General features: G+C 35.5%; 2 protein-coding genes and 1 pseudogene across 2 annotated transcripts; 1 reads left to right on the forward strand and 2 right to left on the reverse strand.

Annotated features, from left to right (window-relative positions):
- Positions 1-3,377: 3,377 nt before the first annotated feature.
- On the forward strand, positions 3,378-5,143 carry LOC132281912 (protein trichome birefringence-like 34). The gene is made up of 5 exons (XM_059783566.1): positions 3,378-3,723; positions 3,825-3,996; positions 4,106-4,302; positions 4,399-4,557; positions 4,795-5,143. Exons 1-5 carry the CDS (start codon positions 3,632-3,634, stop codon positions 5,141-5,143), a joined length of 969 nt encoding a protein of 322 aa, XP_059639549.1. The 5' UTR covers positions 3,378-3,631.
- Positions 5,144-9,823: 4,680 nt separating this feature from the next.
- Positions 9,824-10,600, reverse strand: LOC132286205 (BES1/BZR1 homolog protein 3-like). The gene is made up of 2 exons (XM_059788481.1): positions 10,275-10,600; positions 9,824-10,161 (listed from the first exon to the last, which is right to left on the reverse strand). The coding sequence occupies exons 1-2, from the start codon at positions 10,578-10,580 to the stop codon at positions 10,003-10,005; spliced, it is 465 nt and encodes a 154-aa protein (XP_059644464.1). The 5' UTR covers positions 10,581-10,600; the 3' UTR covers positions 9,824-10,002.
- Positions 10,601-13,200: 2,600 nt separating this feature from the next.
- Positions 13,201-17,526, reverse strand: LOC132285983 (uncharacterized; annotated as a pseudogene).
- Positions 17,527-23,198: the final 5,672 nt, after the last annotated feature.

Genomic DNA, 23,198 nt, shown 5'->3' on the forward strand with positions numbered 1-23,198 from the left:
TATAGTATAAGCGTCTATGTATATAAAACCATTTTGAATGCTTGAAATAAGCGGGATAGATATGGCAACTGCAAACTATTTGAGCCGAGCCAAACCGGCCGAGTTTTCGACGGTTCTGAGTCCGAGATTGGGTGTGATTATTGAGCTCAAGTGAGTTCATGTATAAGAATATTATTTGTATAGTTAAAATTCGAGCTTAAAATCAAAATTGTTAAAGAAAAATACTAATTATAACATAAAATAGTTATGTTTACGGATAAATATTTCTCGGTAATCAGGGTCATCAATGAATTATATCATGTCACATGGGAAAAAAAATACATTTACTTAGTGGGTTGTTTCACTATTAATATTTAAGTTGATTCTTTACCAAATGAATTTAAAATTTGAACTCAAATTAAATCCAAGATATTTTTTTTTTGCCTGCAACCCTACTAGGATCCTTGCAACTTTATTCTATTTTGTTTTTACTAAATATTTTTTAACTAATATTTTTCTTATGGTGTATCAATTGGTCACACTCGAAATTGAATCGAGAGTCTAATGGATAATTAAAAGTAGAGGGATCTAATTAAAGTGTCGAATTATCATCATTCTTGTCTTAATCACATCACTCAATTTGTAATGTTCCGTAATATCCTTGTTGCAATCAAAAACTCAAAATTGACATGATACCAAATAAACAATTAAGTCTTACTTTAATACCTTAGTAGTTTTCCCATCCAGCGTTGGATCTCAAACACTGGGATATTTGTTGTTTGATTGATTTTTCTTCTTAACAAAAAATTTGGTCAACCAACCATGAATTTAATAGAGCATACCGATCATTCACAAGGACACAGAATATTTTTACTTCAAAAATTCCGAAAGAGAAAAAAAAAGAAAAAGGAATCTTTTCAAAATCAAAGATCAACTTACTGTAGAAATTGACTACAATTCCCAATAAGTTAGCGTAATTCCCAATATGTTTGTGTTGATTTCCTCGAAAGTACCATCTTTTGTTCAATCGTTTCTCTCATAAGTCTCTCTCTTTCGGAAACATGATTTCAAGAGTTATGAGAGAGACTTATTAGCGCAAACATATTGGAATAGACCCATAATAGTATATGAGAATTGATGACAAAACTTGAACAAAAAGCATTCAAAATGGTTGTGGTTATCTCGGTGCTACTTTGTGTTTAAGGAGGAAAACTTTCTTTGCATTCATTGCATCATGTAACATGTGACGGCATGTTTAGACTGTGTTATACATATTTTTACACGTATGTTACATATGCTGATAATAAAAGGTTGGATGTGTCGTAACACGATATAGCGGGCGTTAATAATAAAAGGTTGGGGCGGTGATAATAAAAGGTTGAATGCACTCGTGGTATGATGCTACGAGTGCAATGAAAATATTTTCGTGTTTAAGACACTATTCCTTCTGTCCTAACTTAATTGTTCATTTTTTTTACCGTTCCAAAATAATTGTTCTATTTTAACAGTCAAAAGAAGATAAATGTATCTTTTTCATATATACTTATTAAGTTTTCAAAAATATTAACTTGATTACATATAATCATTCAAACTTAAAAGAATAATTTAATTATTTTAAAAGAGAATAATGTATTAGTCTATTTTTAGGAAAAGAGAGGAGTAAAATTTTGTATTCATCAAAAGACTAGAAACCAAAAGTTTTGGATACGAGAGTTAGTTGTTCTATTGGTGTATGCCACTTGGTTCTACAAGTTAAGAATTAAGAAAAAAATAAAATAAAATGAAATTTTATAAAAAAAATTGTTGAAGATACTTACAAATTGTGTTTTTCTGATATTAATTTTACAATTTGTAAATTTTGGTGTCAAAACGTGTAGGATCGAGTTCTAATTTTATTTTATTTTTGAATTTTAATAATAAAACCGTTTTTTTTTTTAATTTCAATGACAAAATAAACGGCACCTTAGTCAGGTATGTGTGAAGGACAAGCAAAATTAAAAACCTATGCATTTAAAAGATTTTCAAAATATTTATTTTCATAAATTACATTATGTCTCTGCGAAACTGACTGCATATAAATGGAATCGGATACGCTTTGAAAACTAATGGTACATTTTGAGGAAGCTTGACAACACGAACTCAAATTGGTCTTCTCTCTGTCACATTTTCAGCAAATTGCTTATAGCAACCCTTTTCGAACCAGGCCAGCTGGCCAATAAAATCATACCTCAACATCAACCAGCGCCTAAATGCAGTCCCATTTTTAGACAAAAAGGAATAAAATTAAGCAACCCTTTTTCGAACCATGCCAGCTGGCCCCTTATTATCATTGTTCACCTTGGTTCGAATTGTACTATCTATCGATATACTTTTGGAAATTACTATCTTACCACATTTGCTATCCCAATTCCCAACATTTGCCACCCATGAACATCATTCGAATTTGAGGATTGTGTAGAAAATTATAGCATGTTCTAAGGTACACCGTACACCAAATGACACTTATTTTACAAGGAATTTAGTTGTAGAGAATGATTAGCTACAATTACCATGAATGATTTTTGTAAAAAATACATATTAGAGATGGTAAAAAATATACATTAGAGACGAATATATTTAATAGCAGAGAAGAATGGTAGTAGTGACAGAAATAATTTATAACAAATAAATGTATTAGTGACGGAACCATTTTTTAACAAATAATTGTATTTGTGACCGGAACTCAATTTTGGAGGTTAAAATTTTCTTTTCTTTTTTTGTTTTTTTGTTAAAAAGTAACAAAACAAAATGCAGTAACAAAAGAAAAGGTATGTTACCTAGTTAACCCAACTAATTAGTAACCGTAGAAATTTAGTTTGACCATATGCATCTCACTATCTCAGTCACCATCAGTTGTTGGCATTGCAAGAGCGAAACATATATACATGTACACACACATACATACACATATAAGAGTTCAGAAACTATAGAAGTAGCCTGGAATTTTTTAAGTACCTTCAATGAATATTTACTCTTTTTGAGCAGATTCAGGATTCAAGATCAGACCTGAAATATGTATCTTTTCTGGAATGTTTTTAATTGCTTGCTAGGATTACTTTTGTAACCCATGACATGTACTCATTAAATGCAGTACAACTTAGGAATATTGATTCTGTAGTTTTAATGTCTTTAAGTCAATTCAAACTCCAAACACATACATACATACGATCCTCCATAAAAAAAATTATCAGAAGATGAGAATAGACACAACAAGGAGTACTACTACTTGGCCATGGCAAAGAAACTCCATATAGCTTGCAGCTTCCATTGCCTTGTCATAGGCATCTTCTTCATGGTGTTAGTCATTGCCACCATTTTTCTTAGCAAAGAGAGCAAAAGAGTACCTCCGAATTCATTGTCGTCGACGCCCATAAGTCATGTAAGTTCATTTTCAAAAAACCAGGAATCAGAATGGTGGGATATTTTCTTTGACATCTATGAATGTTCATTTTGGACACCAACTCTTTTTTTTTTTTTTTTTTTTTTTTTTTTTTTTTTTTTGTGTGTGTGTGTGTGTGTGTGTGTGTGTGTGCAGGGGTGTGATTTGTTTTCGGGCAAATGGGTATTTGATAACAAGTCTTACCCTTTGTACAAAGATCATCAGTGTCCCTACATGTTTGATGATTTGGCTTGTGAGAAGTTTGGGAGGAAGGACTTGAAGTATCAGCATTGGAGGTGGCAACCCCATGATTGTGACATCCCAAGGTCTCTCATTTTACTAGCTAGTGTGTTTGTGTTGGTGTGGGCGAAAATATAAACATATATGTCTGTTTTATTTATTTATTTTTTAAATGAATGCAAGGTAGATTTAATGGCAAAGCATTGCTGGAGAGACTAAGGGACAAGAGGCTTGTTTTCGTGGGGGATTCAGTGAACAGAAACCAATGGGTGTCAATGGTGTGTCTGGTCCAGTCATCCATTCCTCAAGGATTCAAATTTATGCGCTTAAATGACTCCTTGTACACTTTCAAGGCCACTGTAAGTTTTTTCGATAACCGATTTATTCGGGGCTTTATCCCGACTAATCTCGAAGACATTGTGCAAAGCATCTAATTGTTTGTTATGTGATATTTGCAACTAAATGAAGGAATACAATGCATCGATCGATTTTTACTGGGCTCCATTGCTAGTGGAGTCTAACGCTGATGATCCATCAAAACATCGATCTGACAATCCAATTGTTAGAACTGATGCTATTGAAAAGCACGCAAGGCATTGGAGTGATGCAGACATACTCGTCTTTAATTCCTATCTTTGGTGGAGAATTCCCAAATTCAAAGTTCTGTAAGTACAACATTTGACCCTAATTCACCAGCATTTTGTATCAATTGTTCTTTAATCTGTTCTCTAATATTTCAAAATGGATACACGGATTATTAGGTTGGGATCATTTGAAAGTCCTAAAAAAGCCTACAAAGAAGTCGAGACGCCAAATTGCTACAAGATGGTTCTCGAGACATGGGCAGATTGGTTGAACACCCACGTCAATCGTACCAAGAGTAGATTATATTTTGTCAGCATGACCGCAACTCACCACTTGTATGAAAAACATGCATTTATTTCATTATATTCAATTGATTTACTTACATTTTTACATATAGACTTTTAGAAAAAGATGTTACGGCAATTAGGAGATAGAAGAGAGTGTGTGAGATCCACCACCTCACATCCCTATCTCTTAATTGGTATCGCAATGTCGTCAATTATAGACTTTCCCTTTAGAAAACTGTCAATAGCGAGAGGACGGTTTTCGTGTATAATTGGTGTATATTGCAGGGGTGAAGATTGGGGCATGCATGGGGATCAAAATTGCATGAATGAAAGAGAGCCAATTATGGAAGAGGGATATTGGGGAAGTGGATCAGATCCCAAAATGATGGGAATTGTGGAGGAAGTGATTAGAAGAATGAAAACAAAAGGTGTAGAGATACAATATCTGAATGTAACACAACTCTCAGAATATAGGAAGGATGCTCATCCATCCATATACAGGAAGCAATGGAGGCCACTAACCAAACAGCAATTGTCAAATCCCTTGAGCTATGCTGATTGCACACATTGGTGCCTTCCTGGAGTGCCTGATGTTTGGAATGAACTCCTCTATGCCTACATTGTCCACTTTTGATTAATTTGAACTATATACACCCCCACCAAAAGTACAAAAAGTATAGATTTATGATGATTCCACTACCTTTTTTAGAGAAGGTCCTGAAAATCGAACTTAATTTCTGATTAGATCAATGATATTCGCACTCTATTAGTCTTTTTATTTTGTTTTAACAAAAGAATATATATGACATAATTATCTTTCAAAAATATATCCATTCTATACAATATGTTTTGATGGGTAATTTTGCCATTTCAATTAGTGAAATTTTTAAATGGAAGTACAAGTGGTGGAATGTGAAAATCCATTCCATTTTGATAATTGTATTTTGTTTGAGAAAATCCTAATTTTGGTGCTCTATTATTTGAATATTTATTAAATGTTGTAGTTTAGCAGTACTCGTTTGCTTTTCAAAATAGGTCCAAGGTTTTAAAAAAGTACTATCTCATTCGTGCATGTAATTAAATAAAGAACGTTAAAGTTACAGTTAGCCATTCAATTTGTAAAAGCTGGCATTATTTTAATTTGTAATTTTTTTTTTTAGTTTTTAGATTGTGGCTCATTAGGTTAGAAAACTCAAATATTATTCATTCATAATGTCACAATATTTGGATCTGCTTGAAGATTTTGGAATGATTTCTAGAATGTTGTTTCTACAGAATAAATATATAACAATTTTTTTTCTAAATTGTAATAAAAATTAGACAGTAAACACAACTCATATAACTAATCGATTTGCAAATAGATATATTTTTTTCAAAGTAAAACAGAAATTAAAATATATTATAGAAAAAATAAAGAGTAAAGAGAGAACACTTCTAACTCTAACTTGAGAAAAGGAATGTAAGAGAAGTGGAGAAAATTTCTAACTTTAAGGAGTTCAGAAAATTTGAGATAATAAGATATAGAAATGTAATTCTTCCACCATTTTACCTTCTCTCTTGTGTAGAAGAGAAAAATTAGACTTTTTTTATTTTTAACTTCAAGAGTGTAGGTGCAGAATTTCTCTTATCCAAAAATGAATTAAAGAAAAAATACAACTCACTCGAAAAAAAAAAAAAATATATTAACAAGAACTATTGAGAGAAAAGCATATACTGTTCGATATATCTCATTGGAGGATTAAGCATCTATTTATATACAAAAAGTGGTGGAATTATGGTAAGACTCGCCTTGCTTGTTGTTACAGGGCTAAATTACACCACGAATTTTTGCCTCTGTAATGGCACTTGGGGCCACCAAGTCTCAGCCAACACTACAACACAATTCACACAGTATAGAAATATAAAGAAGGCACACACAGTTTACAGGGACAAGCCCCAACCTTTGCTCATATTAAACATATTACAAAGGAACATGAGTTCGTACAAGGAACCAAGGCTCACACCTTCTTCTCTGTCCCCTCTATAAAGCCCACCTTAGCATTATATAGGCCACTCTCAAAACCGCCCATTAAGATGATGGATGACACCCCCGTCCACCTAGGGTCGTGCTGGCACCCTCTAGATGTGCCAGCACTATAATGCAGTTGACAAGCCCAACTGCTAGACTTGTTGGCATGTTCTGCTCATGCCACATAACCACAAGAAGTTACATTCTGCATAGTGGAAGAAACCACCCTTAACCGCCTGTGTGTTGGTCCTCTCATAATTGTGCCACATGCTTGGGAGGTTACTTAGCACTCCCCCACTTCCCATGATGAATGGGAAGTGCTAGTAACTTCCCCCAACCAACCGAGCCCATTAAGCCACCACCTCTTGTAACCGCAAGCCATGACTTTGTGTTGTCCATGCTCTAACCACATCTGAGTCAACCTTGTGAACCTAGCCCAAGCCAAGTCCACCAATCTGCACCCACATATATATGTCTCTGAGTGCACGGCGTGCCAAGCCATGCACGCCCATGCGCACGCTCTGGTGCATGCCAAAGTGCACGTCGGCGCACACACTAGTGCCCTTCTACACGCGCCATGTTTGAACCCTCTTGCGTCCGTGGCTGTATGCCCGCCTGGACGCCCGTGCGCATACCGAGCTAGACGCTTGCGCGCACTAGGTTGGACGCCTGCCCGCGCGTCCACCTGCATGCCAGCACGCGCGCCGCTGCACACTAGCGCGCGTGTCGGTGCCCATTTGTTTGCCCTTCAATATCTTGGATGTTCCCCACTTGTGCAACCATCTTGGAGTGGTGCAACACGTGCCCATGCACGTTGGTTAAGCCCTCTAAGCAAGCCATGCCATAGCCCAACCGATGTGCTCAACAGGCCCCTCCCTAGTATAGTCTTAAGGAAATCCAGCACTCTGACAGGAGTAAATATCACCCATGCTTGAGGAGTCATAATGGCCTTTCAGGCCTTTCCCGACATCCAAATTGAGTGCCGTCTGCGCCAACCGGCTTCTATGGACTCAAGATACTTCCCATAAAGATCCCGAGTCAAAACTCCAAGTTTCATTTTTCACCATATTTACGAAAGTGCCATTTCATTTTTCACCATATTTACGAAAGTGCCACTGGGCACCCCCAGTGCACGCCGAGCATCCTTTTAAGCATCCTATGTGCACGCTGAGCATCTTGTGCACGTTGACAACCCACTGAGCATCCTCATGACTGTCTAACCAAAGCCAAAGTATTCCTAAGACATGGCATGGCCTTGAAATGCCCATGTCTTCCCTTGGACAACCGTCAAGGGGCTAACACTTGTCCTCTAATTAATTCCATATACAATTCTTTACTAATTAAATTACTGCATTTTACAGTTATCTCCATGTCAAATTCTTCCTTTTGTAGAACTTTCTTTTTATGTAAGATCCTTTGCTTAGTAGAAGTCATTCATTCTCAAATAGTTTGGATCGGATACATCTTGGGCCAACCGAGCTTGATTAATGGGCTGGAAGGCTAGTGCTAGCGATCTTGGTCTAAAGGAAAACTCAATTTGGGCTCGACCCGGATTGGACTTCCGCAATTTGGGTTCGACTCGGATTGGGCTCTTACACTATATCAAAGGATCGAAAGTATAAATTTGTATTGAGATGACGTAAACGGCTCTTATTGGAGGGGGATTTTTCCCTCCAAAAAAAGGTTTGGCCATTTCGAGTGGGGAATATAAAAAATTCAGAAATAAATAAATAAATTTAAACAGTGATTAGAGATAATAAGGGAAGATATTGTTAAAGGAATGATCCAATACGCCTTTGAAATAGTCTTATAAACTCACCCAAACATCAAAGATTTACATGTGAAGGATGAAGGAGTCATTAATAGAATTCTTTATGTAGTTTCAAGATATAAATATTTATTTATATATATGGGTGGTCCTACAAGTTTTGCTAAATTAATTCTACTTCACATGTATAAAGGAGGTTTACTTGTTAACAATTAAATTTGACATGGGTTGAGTGCAAAAAAAATCCCCTGCTTTATAGGATTTGTACAGAAATAGTCTTTATTTTTTAAAAATGTGTATTTCAGTTTATAAAATTCAAAAAAGGTACAAATAAGTCCCTTTGACCACTTTTTGGGCAAAATTGACATAAAATAAATTCAAAAATCCTATTTTGTCCTTGGGTTAAGTGCAAAAATCCCCCTATGCTATCGATATAGTGCAAAACAGTCCCTGTGTGGTATAAAACCCCCCTTTACTATCAATTTGGTGCAATTACCCTCCTGTTCGCATAAAAAAACATTAATACACTCTCTAATATGAATGAAATAATATTAAAAACAAATAGGCAATATAAAATTACCATTTTAGATAATTTATAATTTTTTTTTTTTTTTTCCTCCTTTGTATTTGGTTGATTGATTTATAAGTTGTGGTGGTGGAGGGTTTAGAGGTGGCGGAGGTGATGGAGGGAGAGGAGGAAGGGGCTACAGATCAGAGGAGGAAGAAGCCTCGGAGGCCGTAGAGGTGGTGGCGACTTTAGAAGTCGCGGAGGCAGTAGAGGTGATGAAGGGACAGAGGTGGCTGCGGTAGAAGTGATGGAGGGAGAGGTGATGAAGAGAGAGGAAGGGGCAGAGGTGGTCGTCGTCTTAGCGTCGTAGAATGAGACCTTAACCTTTTACCAACCAAACTCCAGCAGCAAGCTTTCATCCTTACTGGATGACAAACACCAACAGATTCAGACCCTTCTCATCAGTTGTCATCACCGATGACACATTAACAGCGTCCTGAACTCGTCGTCCTTCACTGTCGCCAACAGCCACCAATGGTTGGGTTTGTGATGTGATTTTGTTTGATGATGCATTGAGTTAACTCAACAGATCGGCGTTGAACTTTGGTTATGTGGTTGAAATGAATGCCAGAATAAACATAGTGATGGTGGTGGTGGAGTGTAGGAGAGAAGGGTAGAATAGGAAGAAAAAAAAAGGGCAAAATAGGATTTTTGAATTTATTTTATGTCAATATTGACCAAAAAGTGGTCAGAGGGGCTTATTTGCACCTTTTTTGAATTTTATGTATTGAAATACACATTTTCAAAAAGTAGAGACTATTTATGCACAAACCCTATATATCAGAGGTTTTTTGCACTTAACCCAGAAATTTATAGTAAAGAGGGTATTAATGTCTTTTTATGCGAACAGGGGTGTAATTGTACCAAATTAATAGTATAGGGGAGTTTTACACCACACAGGGACTGTTTTGCACTATGTCGATAGCAGAGGGATATTTTTGCACTTCCCATTTGATATTTGCTTCAAATTGATATAGTACTGACTCTTATAGAGTTAATTCATTAACTGAATCTAATTATAAAAAAAAATTCAAAGTTAGAGAAATATATTTTTACATCACATATCCAACAGAATACTAAAATTATACTATACTACCTAAAACTAACACTTCGCCCACGATTTACACATCTTGATCCCATGCTCAATCTTCAGAAAATAGTCGTTGGTAGAGATTTTTCCATTTCTAAATTTGCATCACATTCACAACTACAATATTCTTCTTCTTCAAATTGAGCAACCATAGAAACTTGATGGGATTGTTGACATGATTCAATGTTGATGGAGCTTTGCATTTTCACCCATGAATCCTACAGACCAAAATGAAAGAAATAATATTTAAATTGCTAGAATGGATTTTGAAATTTTATATATATATATATAAAAATAAAAGAGGTTATAAATTTTAAAAATATATATTTACCTTTTTATGGATCTTTCCATCTTCTTCAACATGCCACCCAGCTTCCTCACAAACAGCCTTCAACAAGTCATTATTATCAGCATGTTTTGGGAGCTGGTAGTTTCCATGAGCTCGAAGTCCAGCAAAAATTTTGTGGGCTACTGCTCGCCTTTTACGCTCCCTCTCCTTGTTGTTCTGACGCTCTCTATCAGAAGGGAATCGGAGCTTGGTGAAGACACCACCATCTTTGGAGGTTCTGTGAATCACCCAAGGTCCTTTGCTAGACTTGATGCAACCTCTAAGAACACTTTTCTTCTCTCCAGCCATTACCCCTTTCTCAAACTTGTTCCTCACTTTTTTACTTTGTGCTCAACTTTCCCCCAACACTGTCTATATATAGTGACAATGTAGAGACAAAAGCATGCCAAAAAGACTGTACATATATTTTATTCCTCCAGACAATATCAACTTTGGTATGGTGTATACGGTGTGTTGCTTCCATATTCTTCTTTAGGCTTCTATCTTCTACAATAGCTGAGCCAACAATGCTTTTGAAATTTGTACATTGTGGACAAAATTATCCCACTGTTTGATACATTAGATGCATGTGAACTGATTGATGATCCATGATCCTAATAGTCCCTGCAATTGCACCAAGGAACCAAGGGGCAATTTTGACATTATATCTATATATCTACCTTTCATTTAAGATATCATTTTCAATTAATTTTGTAAAAGCCAGATATTATATTCTCTGCCGAGAGATTTCATGGAATGTTTGTGCCTCTGATGGCAATTTTTTCATTCCCCTGCAGAAGAGGACAGGTTGTTGCTTCTGGCAAACAAAATATTCGATGCCTCATGGGAACGAAGATATATTACTAGGAATGATTTTTAGTTCATACTAGAACCGAGTGTAAGGTATCACAATTTTTAGCCACTTGTCAAGTATGATAAAACAAAATCTGAAATAATATACTGTAAATTGTCGTATTTCTTTCTTTATAATTGAACCTTTTTTTTTTTCTTTATAATTGTACTTTTAGCAGACAAAAGGTTTATGTGATTTGCCTTAATTAAAAATAAAAATTCTTAGTATATATTCTTATTCTTAACATAAGAGCCTATAAATCCGAACAATTCTCTCAATATAGACTGTAATTTTTCTTTTTTTTCTTTTTTTTTTTTTCCCCACTCTATATGTATGTTAATTAGCTTAACCTGGTTGCTAATAAACCTTGAGAAAATTAAATGAGAAAAATGAAGTTATACGTTTTCCAATTTTGAGTAAACTGATGCCAAATAGTTGTACAAAACTCCCTAGTTTTGTTGAATTTCCTAGTATCAAAACATCTGAAATATGGATAGAACTGAATATACACGCACAAATCTCAGATGTTAATTACCCAAATATAAATACAAATATATATATATATATATATATATATATATATATATATATATATATGAAGTTGTGGAGAAGAGTATTTATTCTTTTGCAATCACATCTAGATCAGAGTTACATTAGAAACCTCTTATAGGTAAATTGTTTGAAAATTAATGTAATGCTAGAGTGTGTGTCAATATGTGTATTGATGGTGTTGGAATTTTTGTTCAGGGACTTTTCAGAAGAGCTGAAACCAGATGCCTTCATGCATGTTACAGATCCTCTTGTAGCAAAATGACAAATGCTCAAATGACACAATAACTCGTAGATTAGCTAAATATCGTCACATGGAGCTGCAAATGAATCGAATTATTTACAAGTAACTCAAATAACTCGGCTCTACTCGAAATTTAAACAAACATAGTTTGAGCTCGATTTTTAGACTCGTTTAGTAAACGAGTCAATCCAATACAATATTGGACTCTGCTCAAAAACTCAGTGACGGACTCATAAACTTTATTAAGAGGTGACACCATTGAAGTTTTTTTGTAATTTCATTGGGGCATTGTCAAAATTTTACAAAATTTATAGGTACATAATGCAAAAAATAAAAAAATAATAAAAAAATAATAATAATCAGTGGGGGCATCTCTACATGGGTCTGCGCCTATATAAACTCGTGTAGGTTCATATACATGAACATGTTTATAAAAATAGGTTTGTATAAATTCTTGAACTTGTAAATTTTTGCAGGCTTGTATAAGTTCATAAATAAATCAAAACGATTTAGAACAAAAGTTCAGATTGAGTTTGAATAACTTTTGTTATTAACGAATTAAGCCTGAACTTTTCAATATGATAAAACGAATTGAGTCCAAGTTCAACTTTTTGTGCTTATCTCGATTCCGAGTCAAGCTCGAGTTGAGCTCCCAACCAAACAAACAAAGCCCGACCAAACTCAAGCTAGATTCAACTTGATTCATTTGCAACTCTACCAAAAACAAGTGATTTGTTTTTTTGGTTTTGTTTTTTTATTTAAAAAAAAGGCAAATCAGGGTAATGATATAAAACAAGCCTTGTGAAGAGTAAGGATCAACTATCAGAATTGGTATAAAAATTCACTCAAAAGTATTCTGGAAGAAGCCAAGTGGGCAAGAAACACAGGATCGATCTCAATTTGCCCTCGAATACAATTTACCAAGTAAACATTATTGTTTTCATTGTAACGAAAATAATTATTATATACAAAATAAAAGGTGGCAAAAATTAACAAAGAAACCGCTGTAGCCAATTAGGAAATTAATTCTGTCAAAAGAAAATAGCAAAAGATGACCAAAATCAACAGTGACAAACATACTAACAGTGCAATGTGCAATTAGAACGTGTCCCAACAGGTGAGGTCCACTTGGAAGAACAAATAAATGTCTCTCTCGACCAATCTTAACTGCTGCTAAATAGTTAGCATACGGGGTTATTATGATCCAAGACCCATGGGTAAATGGATACCTTTAGAATACTCCATATAATGTAGGTCAGCTTGGAGACTGTTTCTACACATCATTAGTAAAAGAGATCCTGAAAGATCAACCATTACGCTATGATTGATTGGAAGGAAGGATTGAGAAAGGATGGAAGAGAGGAGGTACAAAAGAAGCTTCTCTTCTTTCCATGGTAGGAACAGAATGGATTAAGTAAGGAGAGATGAAGAATCTCACCTAACACGTTTTTTCATCTGTCTAACCAAACAAAATAAGGTGTCACATTGTCCGTCCTTTCCATTATTATCCCTCGAGACACCATCCCTTTCACAGGGATACCTCATCCATCCATCCCTCCTCCTCTCCCTTCCATCCATTTTTTCATTCCTCCTATCAAACGGAGCATTAATGATGTTCCGATTAGTCTAGAAAGTAGCACCTCATAAGTTTAGCACGTCACAGGCAGAAAAATTAAATAAAATCCTTCACATTATCATAGTTGTTATGACCTCAAATTATCATACAGATAAAGTTTCTTCCATGAATAGCATCGAGTTCATGACAATGTCAAGATAGCACACCAGATGTATGAGCAGAATCTAAAAGGTAGACCCATTCCATCCGAAGTTGGAGCCCTGCAAAAATAAATGAAAGTTTCAGTGCCGTGAAGAGTCAGTGTATCACATGAAATGACTCCAAATAAATATGTGGAAAATGAAAAGAAAAAGCAAATATATTGTATTTAAAACGATATTTTAAGAAATAAAAAAACTGGTATAAGTTTCATTCATGATTTCAGATATTCTTGAGTTTGTTGGGCCTAAACAAACAGGAAGAATGCAATGCGCAACACAAATGCTTGGCAATGACCCATTTAGCGACAACTTATGAAGCTGAGATGGCTTGCCTTAGTATCATAGAATTTCAGGAAGAATCGTGACTTGGGAACAGACAACTTGGTTTCAAGAATCGCAGCAATTGCGGCACTCAGCTTCTTGTTTACATCAGTGTTAAGACCCCCAATGGACACCAACTCACCATAAGCTGCTGGCTCCTCATTCCCACCAAATGATATTGGTACCGATCCTTTCAACACAATCATCACATACTGCATAAAAACAAACACAAAGTTGCTAATGGCTTATTAACAGGAGAAAGTGATGGAATAACTAACTTAATCAAAATTCACAGCTATTTATTTCTGTAGGCGAAATCGTAGTTTATAATATATGACCAAAGATCTTCTATGCCTGTGAACTAATATTCATTGAAAGAATTAGGCTGCTTCAAATTATGAAGATGGGAACAGCATTCCACACTTGCAGAGCATGCCCTTTTTCCACTTTAACATGAATTTGCAAATTTTGAGATCCTTATGAAATTATAGATTATATTTAATATGGGTTATTCACACCCTTTTGCTTTTTCCTCCGCTAGTAATTTATAGGCTCTTGGTGGGGGTGATAAACGAGGGAACCAAGAGAACCTCCATACACATGCACACAACCAATAAAAAAAGAACTAGAAAGCCTCACAGAGAACAGAACAGAACAGAACAGAACAGAACGCTAAAGTAAGAGCCATCTACGAAAGGCATCTTTTAGCCTGAAAATTCTATTCATTGCATTGAAGAGACAGAATAGTAATATATAATTACACTGGATATTAAATAAATAAGGGGCAAAACGAAATACCCGTTAGACTGGTATACACAATTACTATTTACTGTTTAAATAGGGTAATTTACACAGACCTCCCCTATAGTTTGCCATAATTACAGGCAGCACCCTTCCTGTTCCGGAAATTACTCTGACCTCCCCTACTTTTGAAAATATCCTACACGGACCTCCCTTATGTGTGACGGACCGTTAAATACACTAACGGACCTGTCAAAATTACTGAAATACCCTCAACTTTCAATGATAAATGACTTAAATACCCTAATGTGTGTGTATATATATATATATACATATATATATTAATGAATTTCCAATTTCAGAGGCAACAAAGAGCACAGTAGGTCCGATGAACCACAATTCAAGTATGGTTAGTTGATTTCAATCCAGCAAGTGATCAGAAAAGTACTGCAGCAACAAAGAATTTCAGTTCGGTGAAGAGCTTCACAAGTTTCAGTTTCGGTGCGATCTAATCTCAGCCCTCACGATACTCACACATTGTAAATTGCCAAACCACAGAACTTTAGTTGTTTTTTCGGCAACAGAAATTACATCGTTGATCGTCGCCGCCATCGTTGTCGCCGATCGTCACTGCTAGATCAATCTGCCGATGAAGACCATCTATTGAACCAAAACGAGTACCATTTGGGCACAAATTCAGCTAAGAAACAATTTCAATTAAGAAAAAAAGCAACGCCTGTGTCCCAATTTCAAATAACATAAGTCCCAATTTCAAATAATAGGGGATAAAAAAAAAAAATTCGCACAAAATAAGAAACAGAAAACAAATTGTGAAATGTAATGAACACTGATTAGAGAATTGACTCACTGTATGCAGCGGAAGTCTTGAGCAGTTCGAGACCGGAAACACTTAACGCCTTTGATTCGGTCCTATCATGGTGAACTGAAGCGTCCAAAGCAACCCTAACCTCACAAGTAGGGTTCAAAGAAAGTGGTCTCTTGGAAACCATTGTTTCAACTTTCAACGGCTTCTTATTGCAAAATTGAATAGAAGAAGGAACAAAAGAAGGCGTTGAAGAATAGGAAGGGGAGGCACTGCAACCAAGGAGTGTTGTAGAACCCATATTCTGATTCATCTTCAACTTCGCCAAAGAGGTCGCGAAACAACTCACGACCGCCATGGGAACGGCGGCTAACGAGCTTCAAAACCCTAATATCAGAGCAGGTAGAGGTGAAAATTTGAGATTTGAGAGAGACATAGAGTTCAACGATATTTTCAAACGTCGGTTTGACTAAGACATTCTTCGACTTTCTACATTCATCTCACGTTGCCGATTTGGTAAACGCGTCTGGTCCTCTTTCTCTCTCTCGCACACACGCACTGAATTGAAAAACAAGTTTTTGAACATTTATGTCAAAGATGGTTTGCTCACCGTCTCAAACCCACCACCACAACTCGTTGCCATCACAGATACCCACCACCACATCCTCTCGCCGCCACAGATCCTCGCCGCCATCACCACTAACTTAACCAGATTAAGGCTTGTTATATATATATATATATATATATATATATATATATATATATATCTTTTAAATATAATATTTATTTAATTATATAGACAAGGGTATTTTAAGAATTTTAATAAAAATAGTAGCTGACGTCATCAATTTCCGTCGTTGACCATAACGGAAGGGAGGTCCGTGTAGGATATTTTCAAAAGTAGGGGAGGTCTGCGTAATTTCCGGAACAGGAAGAGTGCCGCCTATAATTATGGCAAACCATAGGGGAGGTCTATATAAATTAACAGTTTAAATATTATGCCAAAAGAAACCCTCATTTAAATATCCACCATTCTTGTGTTCGGGATAGCAACTTGCCCAGGGGTTCAGAGGAGGAGCTAAACAGCTTAAATGGGCCGAGCAATTCTCATCATCCAAGCCATAATTTATTCAACCATGTCACTCAGAGTTCACAAAGTAATAGAATCCATCAAATTTTAGTAGCAAAATGAAATGTATGCCTAAATAATCAAGAAATCGAATGCATTTATCAGGCTCAGAATACCAAACAGTGATAATTAATAATTAATACAAAATCAAATGAGAAGGTGCATTGCCTTCACAAACCAATCATTTCAGCCAAAAAGGGTCATTGAAAGCTAAAGGTTATGTATTTTTTAACCACAAATGAGACAGCAGACAAATTAACATACAGAAAATTATCCCCATTTCAAAATTAAAATCAAATGAAAAAAAATTCAAACCTCAAAGTCAAAATCTAATAATTCCTAATCGCTATGGTTTATAAATTGAACCCTGAAATGGATTTTTTCTTGAATTAATAGTTGGTTGCACAACACCCATAATGGCTTTTGCTACATACAAACTATGCTCACATTTGAGAAATTGCGAGGGCATAATAACAACGGAAATTTCAAATTCACTGATAATAATTAATCTAAACACAAGTACGATATGTATGTACATAAACATAGAAGAAAATGTATAATATAAATATATATGTGTATATTTAGAGAGAGAGTATATACATTCTCAGGTTTGCCGATGAGCTTGGCGACAGAGGAAGTGGCTTCAGAGAGTATGGAGGAGGTATCGACGCCCTCCAGGCCCATTAGTCGACAGGTTCAGGCAAGGCATTTTTGTAGTCGGTTAGGTCAAAAACCCTAATTTTTTGCTGTGTGTCTCCCACTCTCACACTCACTCTCACTCGCAGTCCTCAATTCTCATCTAATAATGCATTTTAGGGGTCGCAATTAGTGGTTTTCTACTTAAAGAGCTCAACCTGATAGTTGCGTAAGATCCATTTAATAATTGTATCAAGAATCATTAATACTGATTTAATTAATTTATTAAAGAGGTTACATTACCCATTTAATAACTTATTTAATAAAATTAAATATATTATTATTTAAATTATTAATAATACGCTATAAAATATTAAATATTAAAAAAATATAAGTTTCAATCCAACCAAATTATTAAATAATTTCTAATCTATAAAAGATTTGGAAGTTAAATAAAAATTTGCTTATAACACTTATAATTAAAAGGATATAAACGGGTTACATTGGTTGAATTCTTCAATTCAAACATGACACGATTAACTAAACAGGTTAATCGTGTCTACCTGTTTACGACCCGAATCTATTTAAGGTCAGCCCATACCCGTTTAACTTGTGTCGTATTGACTGGTCATGTCAAATTTTACCACCCCTAATTAAGGGTGGCAATTCGTGTTTATGAGTCGCGTTCATGTCGATGTAAGGGTGTTATACTAAATAAATAAACTCAAACCTTACCCATTTAATAATCGTGTCAAGAATCCTCAACACTAAATAAATTAACGGGTTAACCCATTTAATGGCCTGTTTATCAAAACGAGACATTTAATATTTAATCAAATACTAAATAATAAAAAAAAAATTGTCTTAATTAATCAAAATATTCAAAAAAAAAAAAAAAAAAAAATCATAAGGTATAGACAATGTTTATATTGAAATGACTTAACTATCCATAATAATTAAATTTAAACAGGTAACATATCCATAAGTCAAATTCATGATTATAACATGAATTAAATGGATTATAGACGAGTTACATGAGTTGAACCCCTCAACCTTAACCCGACACGGTTAAGTAAATGGGTTAATCATGTCGACTCTTTTATGACCAAAATCCGTTTATACCAAATCCAACCTTTTTAATTTGTATCGTGTTCGTTTGGTAATTTTCCACCCCTACCCCTAATGCATTTGCTTTCTCCTTAAATGTCCAAAATGTCCCCACGCTTAATTACCGAAAATGTCCTTTTATTTTAAGGGTTTTTAAAGCAACTACGGAGTACTACTTTTTTTGAAAAAATGTTTTGCTCCATTGTGTTTCAAGAAAATCAAGGGCCTCCTCTTCCATGTCATTTCATTTTTCATTGCTTTCGTTTCAGTTTCCCTTTTTCTATTATTTTGAATGAAAACTGTGAAAATTAGAAAAGGGTTGAATTTGACATCCTTTTTTGCTTTTTTAATGGCTCAGAACCTTAAAATAGCAAAAGAAGACAACCATGCAAAATTGACAAACAAACAACAGAATTAAAAGAACAAATAATTTTCTTTCTGGACCAATCTTAAGTGCTGATAAATAGTTAACATATGGGCTATAGCAACTTAATCAAAATTCACAGCTATTTATTTCTGTAGACGAAAACGTAGTTTATAATATATGACCAAAATATCTTCTATGCCTGTGAACTAATATGCATTGAAAGAATTAGGCTGCTTCAAATTATGAAGATTGGAACAGCATTCCACACTTGCAGAGCATGCCTTTTTTCCACTTTAACATGAATTTGTAAAATGAGAGATGCTCAAATGGCAGTGAATCTAATAACTCATAGATTAGCTAAATATGCAGAGCAGATAAGATGAATGCAGGTGAATTTAAGAGCTTGCCAAACAGTGATTTGCTGATTGAATAAAATATATATTTATTTGCCATGGAAAAAAAGAAAAAGAACTAACACTTAAAGGAAACAACAACAATTTTCATCATTTGTTCTTGTTTATGAATCTTTTCTGCATATTCCAAATATGCGTGATTTACATTCATTTCAACAGTCTACATAAACCATCCTATTTACATGATAGGTAGATTGACTAAGAGAACCACGAATCAAACGATTCTGGCTCCCCTACACCAAAACAGTGATTGGTACTTGAGAAATCAAGACTGTTCCCCAAACCTGAACCAATATCTTCAAAGATTTCCTGCAGATTGGTGTATGAATTCTGGAACTCATAGGAGGGACTGGCAGGCAACCCATAACGCAATTCCCCTTCATCATAGCACCCGGATTGATAAAATTCAAAATTTGTTCCTTGTCTCAATCCAAAGTGATCACTGTCATTTGTCCTAAAAGACTTGTCTTCAAATATTTCTTCTGTGGACAAATTCTGCAAGTTACATTGTCCGTCAACAAGTTTATGACCACCATTCTTCAAGAAAAGGTCTTCATTAGATGATTTCATTTCACCAAAATCATTCTGTCCTTCTTGTTGCCTCACTTTACAATCATCTGTGCTAGTTTCTTCCGAAGGCTCAATCTCAAAAGTGCCTTCAGTAATAATCTTCCGCAAGTATTCCACTTCCTCTGGGTTATTCAATAGGTCAGATAGATCAAACTGATTTTCATTACCCAATTGGCCTTTATCTATTTCTCCGAATTGAACTGACCTATGGTGTTTGTCCAGTCCCAAATCAGAGTTACTGGTGCATGCAGTTTCAACAGCCTCAATGCCAAATGTGTCGTCTATTATAAAGCAATCAAGTCCATCAGGATTCTGCGAATTGTGATCATCAGAAAGCCCAAATTGACCACAAGGGCAGCTTCTATCTTGTATAAAATCCGAATCATCTGAGCTGATCGCGGTTGAAGGTTTAGCGTCCACCGTTTCTTCTGCAGGCAAATTCTGCAAGTAGTAATTGTCTTTCTGAGCATTTTGCAACTCAATAGAGTGACTAAATGGTCTACCCTGCAAGCATTCCTCATCAGTGCTTATTGCCCCCAGAGGCTTGACATCAGGTGTTTCTTCCTTGATCTCTTTCTGGTAATCACATCCGTTGTTGGAGCTACTAAAATCCGTAACACCAATTTCTTCCTCCATTATTACATTCTTTTTGTCAAATAGTTTATCTTCGCCAATATTTTTCTCCATCACATTCTCTTTGTTGAGTAATTTAGCTTCAGTGTCATTGAAAGGTTCGATACTATTTGATGTTGTGGGTGTTGAATCAGCAACATCTCTGCACTCTCTCTCAAACCCCTCAAGCTTAACCTTTGATATTTCATTCCCATAAGCCTCAGGACTATTGGGTTTCATCTCCACAGCATACTCAGGTTTAATCTTGATTCCCTCAACCATATTAACATCACAGCAAATACTTGATATATCCATAGCATCAGACTCAGCATCCAGTTTGATCTTCTTTGTAGGTGGTGGTGTTGATGTGTTAATTGAATTAGTAGTACTAATTGAAGACGTGGGGTCATCAGAGAACTCCATTGGTTGTGCACAATGTTGAGGAAAGTTCAGAATGGCATAAGAAGAACCATACATAGCCCTTGCAGCCACATCATAAGCAAGGGCTGCTTCAACGGCAGTTTGAAAAGTCCCCAACCAGAGTCTTCTTGACCTGCTGGGTTGCCCAATTTCGCGAACCGGCACTCGAATTTCAGCAACCCACTTGCCCCAAGTCCTCTGTCTAACACCTCTGTAGCTGAAATCCGAGTTCTTGGGCCCGCCTTTACCGCGCATACACCCCTTCTTCGAGCCCTTGACGGGGACCTTGCGCCTGCTTCCATTGTCTGCCGAATCAAGCTGTTGGTTGTAACTTTGCCATTTTAGTAGAGTTTCCTCCACAGTTTCACGCCCCTCACGCCTCATTCGCAATTTCCTGTTGCAAGAATTATAAGCATCATGAAATTTAGAAAAATTACTATGATTTAGAAAAATAAAATCATGTATATATGGTGCTTCAATCTGATGAACTTAAATTTCATAAGAATTAACAAATTAGGCCGATATGTGAAATCTATACACAATTTCAAAACAAACTATCATATATATATATATATAGAAATATATATGTATTGCTCAAAAAATCTAAATCATACAGAGTACCACAAAGCATATCAAGACTTAGGGCGCAAAAGATCGAAGATCATGCGTATGCATATATGCGTGTGTGAATAAAAAAATTATATGTTTGTGGGTAATTGAGAAGAGGAATTTACCTATCGGTGGTCTCAGTCGACATGCACTGCTGTATGTTGTTTTCGAAGAAAATCTAGGGTTTGTTGTTTCTGTGTGTGTGTGTGTGCGTTTTTTTGGCGAACTCTTGGGGACGAAGGAACCTTTGGCGGCGGAGCGTAGGTAGCTTTAAATCGTACTTATAGTGACGATTGCAATCTTGGAGATATATATAGGACTTGGGTGAAGTGGCGAATTAGTTGTTAAATGAGGGGTGTCTTAGGAAGTTTCGTGACACGTTGGAAACCAAAGCCTTTAATTTAATGGATTTGATTGGCTGAGGCAACCAATCTGTCTTGGGGACCAAGACTTTCCTTTTAAGCTATTTATTTTATTTATTAAATCTGTGCTCTATGGCCAGGAATGGAAGTAAATCCTAAGTGGAAAAGGAAAAGAATGGAAAGACAGAGGGAGACTGTTCTACACCAATCTCACAGTTGGCGGGCCCATCCTGTGATGGTGGAGCCCACAATTTATGAGAGAATCCAATAGTTCAAATACACTCTCTCTTGTATAAACACTCTTCAAATAATAACAATAATTTTACATGGTACCAAATGCGAATATATATATATATATATATATATATATATATTACAACATACTCGTAAATTATAAGAAAAATAGTAATTTTAATATAAACGACTCCTAAACTTACACGAAATTTACTTTTAAAATCATTCGAAATTCAGAGCCGAACAAATACCCAATTAAACAAAGTATTTAGTCATCTCTAATAAAATACATATACTAAGCAAATATATAATATGAAAAGTGTTTGATAGAGATGCCCTTAGTAAGATCCTGCCTTCATCATCGTATCGTCATATGGGGTTGCAAATGAATCCAGTTGTTTATATGGGGTTGCAACTCAGCTTTGCTTGAATTTCTTTGTTAAGGAAACAAGCACATCTTGAGCTCGATTTTTAGGCTCGTTTAGTAAACAAGTCAATCTTAAACAACATTGGGCTCGACTCATGAACATGAACTCAGTGGCGGATCAAGAAACTTTATTAAGAGAGGGCACCATTGAAGTTTTTTCGTAATTTCATTTGGGGCATTGTAAAAAATTTACAAAATTTATAGGTACATAATGAAAAAAAAAAAAAAAAAATTCAATGGGGGCGGCTGCCCAGCTGGTCTCTACATGGGTCTGTGCCTACATAAACTCGTGTATGTTCGTATATGTTCAAGAACATTGTTTATAAAAATAGATTTGTATGAATTCTTGAACTTCTAGGTTTGTATAAATTGTTGAAGTTATAAGTTTGTGCAAGCTTATATAGGTTCATGAACACGCCTAAACGATCTTGAACAAAAGTTCAGATTGAGTTTGAATGACTTTTGTTATTAAACGAGTAAAGCATGAATTTTTCAATATAATATAACGAATTGAGTCTAAGTTCAACCTTTTGAGCTCATCACGATTCCCAGTCAAGCTCGATTTGAGCTCCCAACCGAAAGAATTGAGCCCGACCAAGCTCAAACTAGATTCAGCTTTATTCATTTGCAACTCTACCCAACTATTAACACAAGTTATGCAATCAACCAATAGTGAGAGCCTGCACTCAGTGAGACCTTTCTTTTTTTCCTTCTTATTCTTTTTTTTATTTCTT

The sequence above is a fragment of the Cornus florida genome, unplaced genomic scaffold, assembly GCF_030987335.1.
Source record: "Cornus florida cultivar Cherokee Brave unplaced genomic scaffold, ASM3098733v1 CherokeeBrave_3.0.0_Hap2_Chr11, whole genome shotgun sequence".
Classification (NCBI taxonomy): Eukaryota; Viridiplantae; Streptophyta; class Magnoliopsida; order Cornales; family Cornaceae; genus Cornus; species Cornus florida.

Bases quoted from the DNA above. Each gene is read 5' to 3' on its own strand.
- LOC132281912 (XM_059783566.1), top strand. From the start codon at position 3,632: ATGTTTGATGATTTGGCTTGTGAGAAGTTTGGGAGGAAGGACTTGAAG. The intron at 3,724-3,824 runs GTCTCTCATTTT...AATGCAAGGTAG, and splicing joins CATGATTGTGACATCCCAAG to ATTTAATGGCAAAGCATTGC. The intron at 4,558-4,794 runs GTATGAAAAACA...TGTATATTGCAG, and splicing joins ATGACCGCAACTCACCACTT to GGGTGAAGATTGGGGCATGC.
- LOC132286205 (XM_059788481.1), bottom strand. From the start codon at position 10,580: ATGGCTGGAGAGAAGAAAAGTGTTCTTAGAGGTTGCATCAAGTCTAGC. The intron at 10,162-10,274 runs GTAAATATATAT...TTTGGTCTGTAG, and splicing joins ATGGAAAGATCCATAAAAAG to GATTCATGGGTGAAAATGCA.